Source organism: Archocentrus centrarchus, chromosome 9 (assembly GCF_007364275.1).
Source record: "Archocentrus centrarchus isolate MPI-CPG fArcCen1 chromosome 9, fArcCen1, whole genome shotgun sequence".
Classification (NCBI taxonomy): domain Eukaryota; kingdom Metazoa; phylum Chordata; class Actinopteri; order Cichliformes; family Cichlidae; genus Archocentrus; species Archocentrus centrarchus.
In genome coordinates, this window is record NC_044354.1 from 18010543 (window position 1) to 18029220 (window position 18678).

General features: G+C 43.9%; 2 protein-coding genes across 3 annotated transcripts in view; one reads left to right on the forward strand and one right to left on the reverse strand.

The window, feature by feature from the left end:
- The window catches only part of mctp1a (multiple C2 domains, transmembrane 1a), a 159404-nt gene that overhangs the window by 130817 nt on the left and 9909 nt on the right, over positions 1-18678 (reverse strand). The window lies entirely within an intron of this gene.
- On the forward strand, positions 16862-18295 carry LOC115785966 (uncharacterized). 2 transcript variants are annotated; one of them, XM_030737929.1, is made up of 3 exons: positions 16862-16939; positions 17084-17138; positions 17323-18295. In XM_030737929.1, the coding sequence occupies exons 2-3, from the start codon at positions 17113-17115 to the stop codon at positions 18233-18235; spliced, it is 939 nt and encodes a 312-aa protein (XP_030593789.1). In that variant the 5' UTR covers positions 16862-16939; positions 17084-17112; the 3' UTR covers positions 18236-18295. The 2 variants fall into 2 exon arrangements, with proteins under 2 accessions (XP_030593789.1, XP_030593791.1); XM_030737931.1 differs by having other exon boundaries at positions 16901-16939; positions 17441-18295.

Consider the following 18678-nt stretch of genomic DNA (forward strand, 5'->3'; position numbering starts at 1 on the left):
CCAACCTCTGACATTGTTGGGAAGAGAGCTCCTCTACTCTCTCTAGTAAGTGACTAACAATCCTGTGTGTCATGTCACACCAGCAGCACCAGCTCAGGTTCCACACTACTGGAAACTGGACACGACACACCCATTGCGCCCCCACTGTGCAATTTCCTACCACAAATATAACACACAAACATGCACAAAAGCCTGCACATAGATGGTCACTGCTGTCTTTTGGTAACACTGAATGCAAATTGTCACGTAAACAAAGCATTTACTTAGGTTTATGGAAATTCTTTATGAAAATATGTTCTGCATGCAAATGTACAAATGTGCAGAAGTGATGGAAACATTTGGCTGGTGAACAACACATTTTAATTCCTTCATTACCACAGTAAAATCCTCAGGACGGAAATTCCTCCTGGAATAAAAGAATGCTCCTGTGCAACCACTATTTACCTTGACACAACAACATGCATAGAAAGCAACAGACATTATTATATGGAAGAGTATCCCACAAGAAAAAGAGCACAGAGATAGTCAAAACTGCAATATGTATACATGTATTTATGCATCTGTGTGAGTGAATACCTACAGTAAGGCTTCGTCCCACAGCTGAGAGAGGCAGCACTAACATCCAGACACTGAACACGCTCCGCTGTACTACTGCTGCTGCTGCTGCTGCTGCTGCTGGCTTACTCTCCTGTATGAGAGAGGCGCACACACAAACACTGCCTCGCTCTGTACCTTGCACATGAACACACATACAGCAAAGGGCAAGCAGCTGTGAGGCTCTTGCAGACCTCACTCAGCTTCACAATTTATCAAACTGCTCTCTCTCTCCCTTTCTGTCTTTCTCACCCTCTCTCGTGCTGTCACTCAGACACAAGACTGTGCGGAGATACTCACTGTAGAGTGACTAAATTGCTGGGATGGAAATATATTAAGTGAAGTTAACAGGGGCGCATCCAGGAAGACGGTACCAGCTGCTGTCTCTGTGTCCACAGATGTTTGGCCAGTGAGAGAGCTGGTTTTATACTCCCCAATCCCCTTAGCTGGACTTTTGATGAGGATTACATAGTAGTGTTACTCAGAATTACTACATGGACACAGTGACGGAAAGTACTAAGACAGAGAGGTAGAAGGCAAATGTGGAGATGACATTTATGAATTTCACACTAATTGCTTTACATTCTCTCTCTCTAGCAGTTTATGCAGCTGAGCGAAGGGAAAAATGGGGTTTCGTAGGTAGGTTTCTCCTACAGCTTCCATTTTATTCTACCTCCAATTCATATTATTAGCATTGCTACAGTATCATATACAGTATTATATTAAAGTTATTAGATAAGACCCTTTCTCAGTATTGTATTAACTGGGCTTGACTACCAACACAACTGTCACAATACAATACACTAAGGGGAGGACAGGAGAAATCTCAATTAATTTTTCTATGGCAAGTATTGTCAGTGCTAGTATATACAGTTATTCCATTACTGTAACCACACCAAATGGAGAATTAAGAAACAACAATGTTAATGTGACAAAGCATTTAGCCATGTGGACATGATCAAGTTAACCTGCTGAGGTTCATCTTTCATTCCCATTCCTGAACATGGTATGGTTATGCCAGATGGGATGGTCTGACTGTTCCACAAACTGTTGATCTACTGGGATTTTCCCACACGACCATCTGTGGGATTTACAGCGAACGGTCCGAAAAAGAGTATCCAATGAGCAGCAGTTCTCTGGGGGGAAATGCCTTGTTGATGCCAGAAGCCAGAGGAGACTGTTTCAAGCTGATAGAAAAGCAACAGTAACTCAAATAACCACTTGTTACAACCAAGGTATGCAAAAGAGCATCTTTGAATGCACAACACGTCAAACTTTGAAGCAGATGGTAAAGAGCAGCAGAAGACCATACTGGTTGGCACTTCTGTCAGATAAGAACTGGAAGCTGAGGCTAGAATTCACACAGGCTCACCAAAATTGAATAACAGAAAATGAAAAAAAATGTTGCCTGGTCTGATGAGGCTGTTTCTGCTGTGAGATTCAGACGGTTAGGTCAAAATTTGGCATAAGCAGCATGAAAGCAGGGGTCTATCCTGCCTTGTATCAACAGTTCAGGCTGCTCGTCGTGGCGGTGTAGTGATGTGAGGGATATTCTTTGGGCCCCTTAGTACTGCTGAGCATCGTTTAAAGGCCACAGCATACTTAAGTACTGTTGTTGTCCATCCCTTTATGACCACAGTGTACCCATCTTCTGATGAGTACACCTTATCCAGCAGGATAAGGTGCCATGTCAAAAAGCTCAAATCATCTCAAACTGGTTTCTTGGTGAGTTCACTGTTCTCCGAAGACAAAAAGGTTGTCTTTTTTAAATTGTGGAATTTAAATTTTTAGTTCTGAATTATGAATTTTTAGTTATTATCCTAGCTGTCCGAATGTCTCATCATCCTTTCAATCTGAGATTACAATTAGTAGACTGACGCCAACAGTTTTTCTAACTGCCCATAACTACAGTTAATGAGAGCTATGACGTAAAACTTGGTGACTCCGTCTCATTTGAGTTTATAACACTGCCCTTAATGTCAACCTGACTAGTGGCTTAATCACCACAAGTAACTGAAAAGGCCTCTGTGGGTGTTCAGGGATGAATTAGTCATCAGCCTTGGAGCCATGAAAGAGTTTTTTTTTTTTTTTCTGTATAAAATCCTGTCATCATAAATTGTTCCCATATCTACCAAGTAGATGCATATGGGGTAAACGTCCTTTAACTTTCCTGCCACTTCTGAAAAAACAATTTTGCTCCTCTCTGCTGTAGCCGTCTCTTAAAAGTGTGAAAGCCCATTTAGCTGTCCTACAATTTCTTTACACACCATACTGTGCATATGACTATTACAAGAAAGTCACGACAAATTTGAATAAGCGTTTATTTGCTGAAGTGCAACAGAAGGACTAAAAACCAATTATCACCAGTTCTGTAAAACTGTAACTTTTCAGCTGAGTGGAGACTTATCCCTAGGACGGTGCTGAGGCAATTCACTTTTAAAAGACACAAAAATGGCTTTGAGAAAAGTTGCATTAATGAGGTTATTAATTTGTGCTTTGTTCAGCAATACTAAGAATAAACAGGAACATGTATTTGTGCACAGTACACTTTATGATGCAACAATGCCATAAAGCCTTACAGATAAAACTATCCCGTTGAATACATAACACAAGCTGCAACATTTAAGCTATAAATAATGTAAAGTTTAATCTCTTCCCGCTCTGTTTTTGTCAGTACCATCCACAACGATTTTCTAACTGCTAGCTATTCATATCACATATGCTTCTCAGTATAGGCTATAGGTCCAGAGTAAAAAATAGAGACTGTTCCTGGGAGAAACCACAGAAAGGTTCACTTCAGCCAAAAAAAAAAGAAAAGAAAAGAAAAGAAAAGAAAAAAGAAATATGTACTGGTAAGATGATGCATAAAAGAGCTACCACAAAACTGTGTGGAAAAGAAGTGCATCAATTCAAATGAAAGGTGAGCCAGAACCAGAAAGATGAGAAGGAGGAAAGTTGGGTTGTAGATATAGAAAATATTACATAGGAAAACATTTGACAGCAGCTTTGGGAGTCACAACAAAGGAGAAAATTTGGAGCAGATATGAGCTGTAGAAGAGACTAAAATGATACAGTAAAGAAGAGATGGAAATATAAAGCTGTAACACCCAATGGCACATAAAAGGAAGGAAATGCTGGGAGACATACCCAATAGGGAGCACATACATTTCCCGCTCCTTTTTGATCTCCCTGCATTTGGGAAGAAATACCGGGTGAATGCCACGCCAGACAGGGGGGCACGACAGCAGGGAGGTGCCACTGTGCTTCCTGGCAAAGACAGGTCTGGAGAGTCACAACAAAACTCTGACAAGGCAGGTGTGTGTGTGTGTGTGTGTGTGTGTGTGTGTGTGTGTGTGTGTGTGTGTGTGTGTGTGTGTGTGTGTGTGTGTGTGTGTGCTTGTGTGTGTGTGTGTGTGTGTGTGTGTGTGTGTGTGTGTGCGTGTGTGAGAGAGAGAGAGAGAGACTGCATGTTCTTATGTTACAACACAGTCAGACCGCAGGACTAGACAGCTGTCCCTTTCGTGTGTGCTGTTGTATTAGCCTTGTTCAGCATTGTGTCAGTCAGCAGCTCTTATGACTTTAGTTGCTGAGTTCAGTCCAACACACACACACACACACACACACACACACCTCATCCACATAGGCTTGAACATGACAGAGAAACAGATGAAAAATTCATTGCGATCTCTCATGAAAAAAAGCTACAACAAAGTAGTTTATGATGCCTCACTGCACTCCATAATGAGGCACATTTTCTCTAAGCCAAAGGAAGTCTGGCAGGTTTAGAAATGACATAACCCTGACCTGTGGAACATCTTACAAAAATAGCTGCACATAAAGGAAAATATGAGTAAGTCTGCACTTAAAGTTGTGCATATGCATGTAAATTTAAAGAACATGTGAGAACTGAGGCTACAGTATTCCTGATTTATAAAACTGCTGTTAAACTGCTGATAGCTGATAAACAACTTTACACATGAGCCCTCATACAACATGTGAGGCTTTCTGTCTTCTACACACAACGATGCACGTATATGAAATAAACAAACACACCCATGCTGTCCATCTATCCTTGCTTTAATCTCCTACGTTGGCATCAACAAACCCTGCAGCGTAAACCATCTGTCTGCTCATTACTCACCACAAATCACAAAGCACACGCACAAACACACACACACATGCATAGCAATAACATGAATTAAAAAAAAAATAACACAAATGCATATAAATGACAAAAGCCATTCTAATTGATTGTAAGTTTATAAGAAAAAGGAAGAAGCAGAGGTTTTTGTATTGGCATGGTGGCAGACAGAGGGACAGGAAGAGAAATGAAAAATATAGAGAGACAGTCAGACAAGCACAAAAGAGACAAAGACAATTATTTTTATAAGCCATGCCTCGTAGCAAGCTTGAGACATTTCCTTTAGAATTCAGATCAATAATCAGTTTAACAAGCTTAAAGCAGTCACCACAAGTAGACTCTCCATGCAACTGCAGGAATCAGCTAATCTCTCTCCCAGCAGAGGCTCAAGATAACTTCTGCTGGAGCCTATCCCAGCATATCCCAGCTGGAGCTCCCAGAGCAAACCTGTGCAAGCACGGCAAGAACATGCGAACTACAAACATAAGTGCTCAGGCTTTGAACCCAGGATCTCTTTGTGTGTGTGTGGGACAACAGAGTGCTAGCCACTGAGTCACCGTTCTGTTGTGCTGCATGTGCATGTCTTTACCACTTTCACCCAAAAACTTATTATCTATGATATTTCTTTGCCTTTAATTGTATGGCAAGACTGTAATTGCTCTGCTAACAGTTGATGTGCATTTACAAGTTTTGGCCGATGTAAACCAGAAAAAACAACGTCCATCAATATGATCCTAACCCTGTTAGTATTTTTTTTTTTTTAAATTTATGAAACAATGAAAAAGATTTATGATTATCAACAATTAGGTCACGCTATAGCCCACACATTATTGGTTCCAGTTTCTTAAATGCAGCTCAGTAACTTTTTGAACTGTCATAACATCACACTGAGACACCATGATGATCATTTTCATATATATTTAAATATAGGCCAAACAATTGATAAATGAATCAAAAACATTGCTACAGAGGAAAGGGAAAAAAGCAAACAGCATGACATGGAATTTGTGACGAGATTACAAATTTAAGTTAGGGGGTCATTATATCCGAGAGGAGTAATTTGCTTGCAATAGATATGATGACATAAGCCTAGCGGACAGATGCTATTAGTGATGCTAAAAAACAGAATTTATTAATCCAAATAACCCCCCCCCCAAAAAAAATATTAGTACCAATACAGAGCAAGATGATAGCAAGAGGAAGAAAACAAATAATAAAACAGGCAGCCTGAAGGTAAAAATCAGGGGAAAAAATGCAAATGAAGGTAACAGAACAAGGACATGAGGCAAAGGTGAAATCCAAGGGAGAAACAAAGCAAATGAAAATCAGGTAGAGAGAATGAGAAAGCGAGAAAGAGATTTAAGTCACGACACAGGAAGGGCAGTAATGTTGCAAAGGGCATAGTCTAGCAAGCTAAGTTGAGTAGCCCCTGAGGCTGCCAACAAAGGAGGTTATCACACACTGGGAGCCGGGCCAGGCATGATATATCCCCCGGAGGGAAACTCTGCCTGCCCTGGATATACAGTAGATGGATTGGATTCATCATCTCTGTTTACTTTTGTCTCTATCCGTGTCTTCGTCTCCCCCTGTGTGCATCCTTGACATTGCTCGGTTCATCACTTGCTTCTTACTCCTGCCGCCTTCCCGACTATGTCGACGTCGATTAGGTGCCAAACCTTCTGTCCCCCCCACTGTCTCCTTTTTTTTTTTTATTTGAGCTGACAGTACCCTTGGACAGCATCTGTCACAGTCAGGCTTCTAAATTTCAATCCAATATCTCAAAGACAAATGTGAAGACAAACTAAGAGAAACTGATCATTTGTTTTACCCAAATTACAGAAGACAGGAGGAGGAAAACCCTGACCTTTAGATAACTGGTTAAGTTGCTGTATTTCCTACTCTAATAATATCATGTCATTTGAAATTGTGTTACTGATTATACATGCAAAATGAATACGCAATACTGTGTCAAATGTTTAGGCACTAAGAAATAAGTATTAGAGTGACTGCTAACAATTCAGTGTAATTCTAATGAAAGCACCTTAGCTCTTGGCACTATTGTTTAATTTAGTTAACATTATAATGCAATTTCAAACAGTCTGATTTATTCTGATTCATTTAGCTTACATACAGTATTTTGAAACCACCGAACAGGCAGCATGTTTTTGTGCTAGCAGTATCCTTTTTTTTTTTTGGTACAAATCCTGGAAAGCTCAGCTCTGAAACGCTCACACTTAAAGCAGTCTCAGTTGAAAATAGTTCACTTTCTGACACACTGCTCCTCTAGTCAGTGTTGTTTCTCGCTCACCAGACAATCAAAATCAAGAAGGGGCGGGACATCCAGCATCAGCGCTGTCAACAATGGCTGAGGAGAAACTGATCCCGGCAGTTGATGATTACGATCGGTATTCAAGGAGGCCGCTTGATAATCTAGCAGCAAAATCTGAAAATGAGATTTTCAGATTTGAGACTCCCCATGGACACAGACCCCAACATTGCCTTTTGCTAGTGCAATTTATTCTATAATGTAATATAACACAGGTTATAATTACAATGTTTTTCTTCATCTTTTCCTAGAAGTCTATCTTAGAAAAACCTGTTCTTTAATTGCATCTACTGTCTCTTCTGTCACTGCTGCATACAGTACTACACCCATCATATGATACTAGACACACGAACCAAACACAGTAACAAAACCTTGGCATTTGAAGCAGAAAAAGGCAGAGCAAAGACCATGGTGAACGTGGTTTGGATTACATAAGACACTGGCAAGAAAAACTATGGAATCCCTCTGGAATGAATGTGAACTCTTCTTCCAAATTCAAAAGGTAATTGCTCTTGTGTTTTCTTACTCTACATTATCTAAACTATCTCAACAATACTCTCCCTCATTGTTTGCATGTGTGTTTATATGCTTTGTACATTTGCCTGATGCTTAGCATGTAAAGTGTGCAAAGACTCGAGGTAACAAATGTGAAGCTGAAGTTGAAGCTGCATCTTTCATGTCTGTGTGAGTCACAACAGAATTAAGGAAAAGGCAGCTGGGTGAGGCAACATGCTAAAATTGCCATAACGGCCACCGGTGTCATGAATAACAAGGTCTGGCTGAACATTTCACAGTGAACCTTAAAAACAAAGCTGCCTTGTCTGTGATTTTGACTGTGTCTGTGACATGAAGGACTACTGGAACATAAAATGTACCAGTTCACAATTTCCAAAATGAATCTTAAATTTAATTGAGGTAGTCCATGAAGGGATTTCATGGCAAATAACATATTTAATGCCCTGTTGAATTCTTTGTTCTTGTTTCACTCTGAAACATTCTGTTCTCTTTGGGTAATTTCTAGTTACTGCATCGTGATTGAGCTTTGTACATGAACTCAGTTCATCCGGTTAAGATTGCACTGATGTGTGGGTGAAATGCCTTTTATTTATCTTCAGTGTATGTGTTTCATCTTCTCTGGAACTATCCAACCATCCACTAAGGGCTACTAGTCTACTATTGATGGCTAATAACCCTTTCATGTAAAGCTTTGCAATCCCTCCACTGCAAATATAAACGCGGTGCCAAAAATTTCCTGCTTATTTTAATGCTATATATATATATATATATATATATATATATATATATATATATAAATAATTTTCACATATATAATAATGCTTTCAGCTAAAAAAACATGATGTGAATGCTGCTGGTTCTGAGCTTGAATCGTGCACTGCAAGTCATGGACAGGACTGCAAACAACACTACCTGCTGTGTTACTGAAGACAGTCACACATTTGAAGTTTCAAAACTCAAAAAAATATATGAGTGAGAACATCTTCCACACTGACAATGAACTGGGAACATCACATTAAATTGAGAAATCCTTAGCAAACCTAAGGCCAAAAGTCAACAGCCTGCAGAGCTCCTATACAGCCGTTTTATTACAACCAGTCCACTTTGAGTTGCCCTGCTTCATGACACATGGTTGAAGTGGAAAAACACATACTTGCACAGTATTTTGTTCTTGACTTTTGAATGTTATCTCTAGCTGACTCTGTAGTAATACACAGCAATTGCTTTTTTCTGGAAGAAGATTCATGCATGGCAGGAGGAGGTTCTACAGAATAAAAGATTAGCTCACAGCAGATCATTATCGCACTATGAACATGAGTTGGTGTGAACTGAACAGAGCGTTTCCAAAGTGTGAACTTGCATGACATACATCTATCAGTGCTGACATGAGGATCATCTTCTTTCCAACCAATCTAAAATGAAGGTAAATAAAACAAAACCTGGACAACTGAGCTAAACATAAATAAACAAATCTTATCAAGTTGTCTATAAGATAGTACAACAAACCTGAAAAGTCCCCGACAAGCTTGTGTTACATTATTGATAGTCATCAGCTCTGAAGACAAGCAAGACGTGTATTGTGTATTTATCCAAGATGCTACCGTGTGTCTGTGCTCACTAACAGAAGACTTTGCATTAAAGGTAAAATTCCATGTGTGGAAGAAAAAATATTAAGGAAATTATTCTGGAATCATAAAATCACATTAATACCAGACATGTGAGAAAACTTTACATTAACTTTTCTCAATATCACAAATTTAACATTGCTGTATTTAGCTTCTGATGATTTTCTGAAATAAATTTTAAAGTGTCTGAAAGCCATAAATCTGTCATGGTCCTGGGCCGTCTGCCCAGCATTTTGTGTTTAGTTCTGTTTTCCCATGAGTTTTGTTATTTTTCAGTTGTTCTGATACGTGTGTTCCCTTCGTCCCTGTTTCCCCTGCTCCATGGTCTTGTCTGTTTTGTCATGATGTCTGAACCCTGACCTCCTGTGTTTTCATGTTGAGTTTATTCCTAGTGTTGTGACTAGTCTGCGTCTCTGCCCCGTGTCTATGTGCCAGTCCCCCCATATGTAGTCTGCGTGCACCTTGGTTAGTCACTTCCTGCATTATTTTGACAGTCTTGTGTTCCCTGTGCTTTGTGTCTAGTTTTGCTAACCCCTGTTATTAGTTTCATTTGCTTCACCTGTTGCTCCCTGCTGTTTCCTCTTGCCCTGATTACCTGCTGTGTATTTAAGCCCTCAGTGTTCATCTGTTTCTTGTCGCGTCGTCTTCAGTGTTCCCTCGCTGTGTGTCTCCCTGCTCCTCCTCAGGTTTTGGTTTAGTTCCTTCCCAGTATAGGTTTGTTTTGTATTTTTCCAATAAATCCTGTTTTTTTGAGTCTGCATCCTGGGGTCCAATTCTGCCTGCCACACACACGCCATGACAGAACGACGCGACCATTTCAAAGACCCCGCGGACTCAGACCTGTGTGAACGGCAGCTAGCTGTGCAAGCTCACCTGCAGGAAGTGGTGAGGAGGAAGCCGTGGCTGGCTCCCGAGTACGAGGGACAGCTCCGCCGCTCTCACCGCGCTTGGGGAGACTCCAGCTGGGTTAAAGGGTCTCCGCGTCAGAGCTTGCCGCTCTCTCCACCTCCGCCGCCACAGCCCTGTTCATCAGCCGCACTGCAGCAACCGCTCGATACCACTGCCCCACCTCTGCCCCAGCCTTTAGGGATTAAGCTGGGCGGGTTCTCCCTGGCATCAGATTCGCCTCCACCGGCCTCGTCATGCCCCAGCACACCTCCTTCACGACCCGCTACGCCGGCACGTAAGCGGAATTCCCGGCGCCATAAAAGCCGAACGGAGCCAGCAGCCAGGGATAAAATGACAATGGACTCTCTGCAGTATTCAACCACTTCCAACTCCACCACTGAATCTGTCCCTCCTTTCCCCGGCTCGTCAGACATGATTAACCACACTGCTCCACCGTCCTTGACAGCCAGATCAGACATTTGCAACAAGGCATCCAAGCTCTGTATCCTGTGGTTCCGGCTACCCAGTGAGGAGCTGGGGAATACCATCGCCCACAGGATACATGACATGTTGACAGAAAACACCTGGCTTATGGATTCCTTGCCCCGGCTAACCCAGTGTTATGCGGAACAAATACTTCATTCCGCAGCCCTCACTTTCCCCTCCGTGTCTCCCAAGGTGACTGTTTCCAATAAACCGGCTAAAGAAAAGACTGTGTGTTTCACACCTGGACTCAACCCTGACGCTCCATCCTCTGTGCCTCATGCTCCTGCACCCACTTCTGTTCCGCGGTTGGGAGCACCAGCGCCTCAGTCACCAACGCCGCTTGTAACAGTCACCCCTCAGCCACTTCAGTCAGCAGCAGCTCCAGCAGCTCTCCCTCAGTCTGCTCCCACGCAGCCAGCCCTCCCTCAGTCTGCTCCCACGCTGCCAGCTCGTTCTCATTCTCCCCAGTCAGCTGTGACGCCAGCTCATCTCCAGGAGCCCCAGGTTCTGCCAGCCTCTGTAGCTCTCCTGGGCTCAGCTTCCCCGGTGCTAGCTCTTCCCACCTCAGCTCCCTCAGCCTCAGCTTTCCCTAGCTCTCAGTCAGTTTCCACGCAGTCAGCTCTCCCTAGCTCTCAGCCTGCTCGCCCTCAGTCAGCAGCAGCTCCAGCCGCTCTAGTTCACCCTGCCTCAGCTTTGCCCCCTCCAGTGGTTTCTCTTTCTGTGATCCCCTTGGTCAGTTTAGTTTCACCTCCAGTCCCTTCATCTTCAGTTTTAGTCTCAGTCCCCTCATCCTCCTCAGCGTCAGCCCCCTCGTCCTCAGTCCCCTCATCCTCCTCAGCTTCAGCCCCCTCGTCCTCAGTCACCTCAGTCCCCTCATCCTCCTCAGCTTCAGCCCCCTCGTACTCAGTCACCTCAGTCCAGTCAGCTTCCCCGGTCCCCACAGCCAGTGCTTCAGCTTTGCCCCCTTCAGTGGCGTCACTTCCCTTAAATCCCTTGGTCTCTCCAATCGGTTTAGTTTCATCTTCAGTTCTAGTCGCAGTCTCCTCGGTTTCCTCCGTGCCCTCTGTCCCCGTAGTCCCTCAGGTCCCCGTAGTCCCTCAGGTCCCCGTAGTCCCTCAGGTCCCCGTAGTCCCTCAGGTCCCCGTAGTCCCTCAGGTCCCCGTAGTCCCTCAGGTCCCCGTAGTCCCTCAGGTCCCCGTAGTCCCTTCAGCTCTCCCTAGCGCCCGGCCTGCTTCCACGCAGCCGGCTCTCCCTAGCGCCCGGCCTGCTTCCACGCAGCCGGCTCTCCCTAGCGCCCGGCCTGCTTCCACGCAGCCCCTAGTGCCAGCTCCTTTAGCTTCAGTCCCTTCAGTTGTGGTCCCCTTTGTTCCCTCCTCTGGTCCCTCAGCTCCTTTAGTTGTGGTTCCCCCTGCAGCCTCAGTCCCAGTCTCCTCTGCTCCTGCTCCCCCGACTCCAGTTTCCCCGCAGTTAGCTTCGGTCCCCTCACCTCTCCCGCAGTCAGCTTCCCCAGTGTCAGCTTCCCCGTCCTCAGCTTCCACACTCCCAGCTCCCTCCGTGTCAGCTCCCTCAGTGTCAGCCTTAGTTCCCTCAGCTCCCTTAGTCTCTCAGGTCCCCTTAGTCTCCTTAGTTCCCTCCTGTACTTCCATTCCTGGTCCCTCGGTCCCCCTAGGTCCCTCAGCCTCCCTGCAGTCACAGTCCATAGCGTCAGCTCCCTCGCCCTCCATAGCGTCAGCTCCCTCGCCCTCCATAGCGTCAGCTCCCTCGCCCTCCATAGCGTCAGCTCCCTCGCCCTCCATAGTGTCAGCTTCCACGCACCCACCATCACATGCACCTGGTCCATCCCCCAAGCAGCCCCAGCTGCTCAGTGAAGTAGCTGTGTGCCCTACACCGCAGACCCAGCCTGCACATTCGGAGCCTCACCTTGTAGGCCCCGTTCAGCCCAAGGGTCCGGCTCAGTCGGAGCCGTGTTTGAAGCCCAAGGGTTATGCTCAGTTGGAGCGTCGGGCTCAGTTCGAGCCTCCTGCCTCGTCTCGCCGCCGCCGCCTGGAGCGCGGTCGGCCCCCAGTCTCGTCTCCTCGCCGCCGGAGCCGCGGTCGGCCCCCAGTCTCGTCTCCTCGCCGCCGGAGCCGCGGTCGGCCCCCAGTCTTGTCTCCTCGCCGCCGGAGCCGCGGTCGGCCCCCAGTCTCGTCTCCTCGCCGCCGGAGCCGCGGTCGGCCCCCAGTCTCGTCTCCTCGCCGCCGGAGCCGCGGTCGGCCCCCAGTCTCGTCTCCTCGCCGCCGGAGCCGCGGTCGGCCCCCAGTCTCGTCTCCTCGCCGCTGGAGCCGCGGTCGGCCCCCTGCCACGATTCCTCGCCGCCGCCGCTGGTGCCGCGGTCGGCCCCCTGCCACGATTCCTCGTCGCCGCCGCTGGAGCCGCGGTCGCCCGCCTGAGAGGTTTGGACTCTGCCTTTTGGCCCCTTGGCCTGGACGGCCCCCTGAACTATGGACTGTTTGTTCCCCCTGGCCGTTGCTCTTTTTGTTTCTGTTTTTGTCTTAGCTCCTGAACTGTTCCTTGTTTTGACCCCCTGTTTTGGACTTTGGAGCTCTCCGGCCTTGTGCCGTCGCTTTTTGTTTCATCCAGTTTTTTTTTCTCATCCCTGTGTTTTGTTCCTGTTTTTGGACTTTGTCCCGGCCTTGTGCCCCTGCTGTTTTTGTTCTGACCTTATGATTTTTGATGTTTTGCTCCCTGCCTTTGTTGCTCCCTGCCTGGTTTTGTTTTTGTTCCGGTCCCTCCGTCCTGGTCCCCCGCCTCCCTCCCTGGTCTAGTTTTGTTTCCTGTTTTGGCCGTCGGGTGCCGGCCTTTGAGGGGGGGGTGCTGTCATGGTCCTGGGCCGTCTGCCCAGCATTTTGTGTTTAGTTCTGTTTTCCCATGAGTTTTGTTATTTTTCAGTTGTTCTGATACGTGTGTTCCCTTCGTCCCTGTTTCCCCTGCTCCATGGTCTTGTCTGTTTTGTCATGATGTCTGAACCCTGACCTCCTGTGTTTTCATGTTGAGTTTATTCCTAGTGTTGTGACTAGTCTGCGTCTCTGCCCCGTGTCTATGTGCCAGTCCCCCCATATGTAGTCTGCGTGCACCTTGGTTAGTCACTTCCTGCATTATTTTGACAGTCTTGTGTTCCCTGTGCTTTGTGTCTAGTTTTGCTAACCCCTGTTATTAGTTTCATTTGCTTCACCTGTTGCTCCCTGCTGTTTCCTCTTGCCCTGATTACCTGCTGTGTATTTAAGCCCTCAGTGTTCATCTGTTTCTTGTCGCGTCGTCTTCAGTGTTCCCTCGCTGTGTGTCTCCCTGCTCCTCCTCAGGTTTTGGTTTAGTTCCTTCCCAGTATAGGTTTGTTTTGTATTTTTCCAATAAATCCTGTTTTTTTGAGTCTGCATCCTGGGGTCCAATTCTGCCTGCCACACACACGCCATGACATAAATCATCTGGTGGTTCAGTGCATATATAACTAGCAGCCTGAATAAGGCATTTCCTTCTACCAAGGAGGTCATATTTTTCTGGTGTAGGCTGTAAATGTTGTCGGTTGCCTGTGTTCCCCACTGTGATGAAAAACCCTTTCATGTGCTGGAAACAGTGCACATTGCTTTCGTGCACCCAAAATATTCCCAGATATTTTCGCTCTTTCGTATTGGTATTATAAGAACTTACTTGGGGGAATTTCTTAATATACTGTATATTATATTTGTGATGCAGCTCAAGCCTACACATTAACCACAAATACAGAAATACATGCAAACAAATATATGGCCGGAAATGTAGGATATAGCACAAAACTTACTTTAGATTTTTTTTGTTTTTTTGGGGACAGGCTATTCCTTGTACAACCTAGGATTGTTCCCCCACACAATGTGTCATCACAGCAGCCCACACTCCAGACCTGGAAAGAAGCCCACACTCCAAACCTGAGGGACTGTAGTAGCAAACCTTACAAGTTTCAGCCAGTGACTCATCCTCCTTCATTGTAGCAACACCCACATGCACACTCATACATATAACCAGTAAATGGTCCCTTAGAAATCCCTCTTATAATTCTTAGGATTTCTTCCTCGATTAATAAAAATATTTATTCATGGGCATCCCTGATGAAAACTGTCCATGCCCCTGGTTGAGGACATTGTTTTATCCAAAAGAAAGTTTGCATTGGCTCTGCAGTGACTTCACAGAGGACTACACTGTCACTGTCTATCAGTATAATCAATATGCTCAGTGTGGAAGCAATTCTGCAATATGGGATGAATTTGGGTTTTGCAGGTTAATAGATAGATGCTGGGTAAATGTCCTGCTTAAACTAATAGTGCATGTGAGAATGATCATCAGGAGAGATTTCATTTTTAAAGCAGATTAAAAGGAAGAAAGAAGGAGATGAACAGATGGCGGGGAAGTAACATTCCCAATTTACACACTGATTGACACTTCAGTAGCTCTGTTAAGCAATAATAAAAAGACTTCCTCTCTTACTCGCTGCATCTACAGGCAGTAAATTATCACAGATTTCAGTCAAAGAAATTTCTGCCAAGTACATCTATCTTGTCACTGCATTGATTCAGACACTGTTTCTTTTAATAAATCTTTGTGATCCCATTTATATCTGATGTAAATATTTGTATGTGTATTGTGCATTTTCTTTAGAAAACACTGCATTTCTCTACATATGAATTCAATTGTATGTGTGAACGTGGCATGAGCATGTGCATCCAATTGCGGGCTCTGCTGTTTTCCTTTTGCAGTCTGCCTAGGCCAGAACCCAATAGTATTATCTTCTGCACGCATGCACGCACGCACGCGCGCGCACACACACATACACACACACACACACACACACACACACACACACACACACACAGTATCATCTGTTGAATAAACACACACAAAAGCACTCAGTTTATACTGAGGCAACACTGAACCATCTTGATGTGTGCATTTTTGACATGTAAGGACCACTGAGCTGGGTGGGGGTTAGCTTCATTTATGTTGAGTCATGATATTAAGGCAAAGCTGATCAACAATAAACATCACATCCACATGAATCTCAGTGAGAGGCTCTCAGGTGTGTAATTTGAAGCCAGTGAAGCACAGACCATATTTAGGTAAATGTCAAACTATAAAAGTTATTTCAGTTGCATATAAATGCAGATATTATATAGCCAAAACATTATTGATTTAGTAGCCCAACCGTCTCGTGATCCATCACAATGCACAGGTTATTGCTCGTAAAACAACAAATGTGACCTTTACCTTGAGCACACTTTGGGTGAAGACCTTTTAGGTGATCACTGATGGCAGGCTTCGGTAAAATCTGACCAATACTCTAGGACGACTCGCCATCAGCCCATTGTCGGACAAGCTAAAAGTAAGTGATATAAAAGGAATCATAGTATTGCATTAATGCACTGAACTCACCCCTGATTTTGTTGAGCTCATGGATGAAAGAAAGGGTGAAAAGTCTGATGTCTCTCGGCTCACAAAAGTTGATGGTGATGGACAGAGAAGTAGATCTGCGTGTGACTATATTAACACGTGCCAGTGTATTTGTGCTCATCCCACTCTGCCCACCACCTCAGCAGCAGTTGTGTATATAAATGGGTACAAGAATGCTCGGAGCACATTAAGAGCATGCAGCACACTAATGTGAGGACAATAAATTGGCACTTTTGGGGATGCCTGTGCCTCACACTGACAGCCTGAAACTTTCATTTAATGCTTCTTTTTCTACATTTTATACATACAGCTTAATCAAAAGGTTCAGGGAACAGTGAATGAAATGAAGTGAGAGGTACTGCTGTGCTGTTGAAAACCTTTTTTCAGTAACTGTGGCCTGTGGTCATAATCATGACTTAGAAATAGCAGCCACCTGTTGGAGTTGGAGATTCTAGCACAGCACAGAATGGCAGGCAGGGCTATTATGGGAAACAGTTTACACAATTTGTCACACAGTGATAGAAGGCCAACAAAAACAGATAATCCATATTATACTAAGTCTAGTCCTGATAAAGATGTTATTAATTGTAGAGTTCTAATTTCTATAAGCAACTAATGAATTGCACATGAAACTAAACCAACAGTTTAAATTTTTTTTTTGAAGATAACATTTAGCAATGTCATAATTTACTTTAAAGAATTATCGCAATGGGATCAAATTACACCAGAAGAGCAGCTACAGACTCTTTAAAATAAATTATTAAAAAAAATAACTACTGATTGTGTTATTTTTTTTAAAAATTAACCACAATTAGCAACACAGTTCTAGAGATCATGTTGCTAAGTTCTGCCAATTCCAAATGTATACAAAAGAAAACAAGTATTTCTGAAGAAGCTTCAATTGCTGAGGTAAGTCCAAGTTCTGCTTTATTCAATGAAAACATTTGTGTATTGCTATCATTCAACAATTTGGTGTAGGAAAATAATAAATTAACATTGAATAAGGCCACTTGCCAACAAAAGAAGCCCTCATTGCATTTGTTTTCTCCACAGAATTTTGGATGGCAAAATCTTGAAGAAACATGCATTTCAGTTTCTCTAAATTCAGGTACTTTTTTCTTTTTTTGAGGAAAGGCTACATACATTTTTGCATTGAACAGTCTTCCCATCGTGTTTTAGTTTAATCTTGTTTTAGTAAAAATCATATGCAAGAAAAAAGTAAATTACTGTAAAAAAAAAATGATTCAAAATTTAAATGGGGAATCTCTGTAATTCTCATTACTGGTCATTAGGAGAAATCAGTCAGTGACTGACAGGAGGTTCTGCATGATGTGGATCAAAAAGATGGTAAATAAACAAGTGGAGAAGCAGATTGCAGAACTGCATAGAGAGCTTTTTCTCATGAATCAGGCCCTGAGAGAGGAGATGGCAGCTGCGCTTCAGGAGCAGCTGAGAGAACTATCGGTAGAAGAACCAGGCGAGAGACCACTACACTGCAGCAAGCTGGACCGAGTGCTGAGTCTGACATCAAGGGAAATGGAGGAAGAACACAAGAGCACTGATGAAGATGAAGAGGATGCTGAGGAATCACTGAGTCGAAAGACATTAGCCTTTCCTGAAACTCACCCTGACAGATACATTTTCATAGTGAGGAAAAGCCAGAAAGAGGAATGCTTAAAGATTTCATTAAGCATTGACTCCAGTGACACTGACTCCAGTGATGGTGACACGAGTGAAGGTGAAACCAGTGATGCGTCCAGTGATGTGCAGACGAACCTAGAGCTAGCTAAAGGCAGGCAGCAGAAAAGTCAAAGCTGTTCCCCAAATGTCTCTGACACCAGCCAGTCAATGAAGGAGGAGGACAGAACAAGAAATCCCTTTCATTTCATGTCCAATGAACGAAGTCATGAAGATGAAAAAGACCATGTAGGTAACAGAAATGGCAAAGAGCCTTTGTTGAGGGAGAGTGAGTGGAAAGAATGGTTGGACATGCAGGAAATGAAAGGAAACCATGACAAAACAAAGCCAGATGAAAGTCAAGATAATACAGAAAAAAAGGGAGCAGCGGCATCTGGTGTGTCAGAGAAACACAAGAAACGAAACATGAGAGGGGGTGACATTGTGGAGAAAATTAAGACATATATCAGTGATGTTTTTGGCTCTCATTCATCATATAAGTGGAAGGAGTTTGAAAATGAGGACTGAGACTGAGCAAAAAATTTTTGACATGCTTTAAAAAAAAAACTGAGCGTTCAATAAAGAAAACTGTGCATTATGAGTACAAGCTTTAACAGATTTTTTTTTGCCATTAGCCAGTGTTGCAGAGCGATGATGATAGTAAACCTTTTTTTGTGATCCTCTAGAACACGTAAAGGCAATATGGTACCCGATATCCTGAAAGGAAAACTAAACAACCTCTCAGTGAATCGATAAAAGAAAGCATTATGTTAATAAATCTCTGGGCGAATGACTGCAAGAAGTCTGTACTGCTACTTAACTTGATTGCAACAAAGTGTGCTCTACTCATGTGTAAACAAACTTTTTCTGTGATGATCTGTAACGTTAGAGCGATGGGTGTAGTTTGAGCTGCAGATTTTCAGACATGATGATGAGGATTTGATGGCCTGTGTTGTTCCCTTTAGGCCAAA

Excerpts from the sequence above, each read along its gene's own strand:
- LOC115785966 (XM_030737929.1), top strand. The coding sequence starts at position 17,113 with ATGCATTTCAGTTTCTCTAAATTCAG. Across the intron at positions 17,139-17,322 it reads TTCAGTTTCTCTAAATTCAG|GAGAAATCAGTCAGTGACTG; the intron begins GTACTTTTTTCT and ends ACTGGTCATTAG.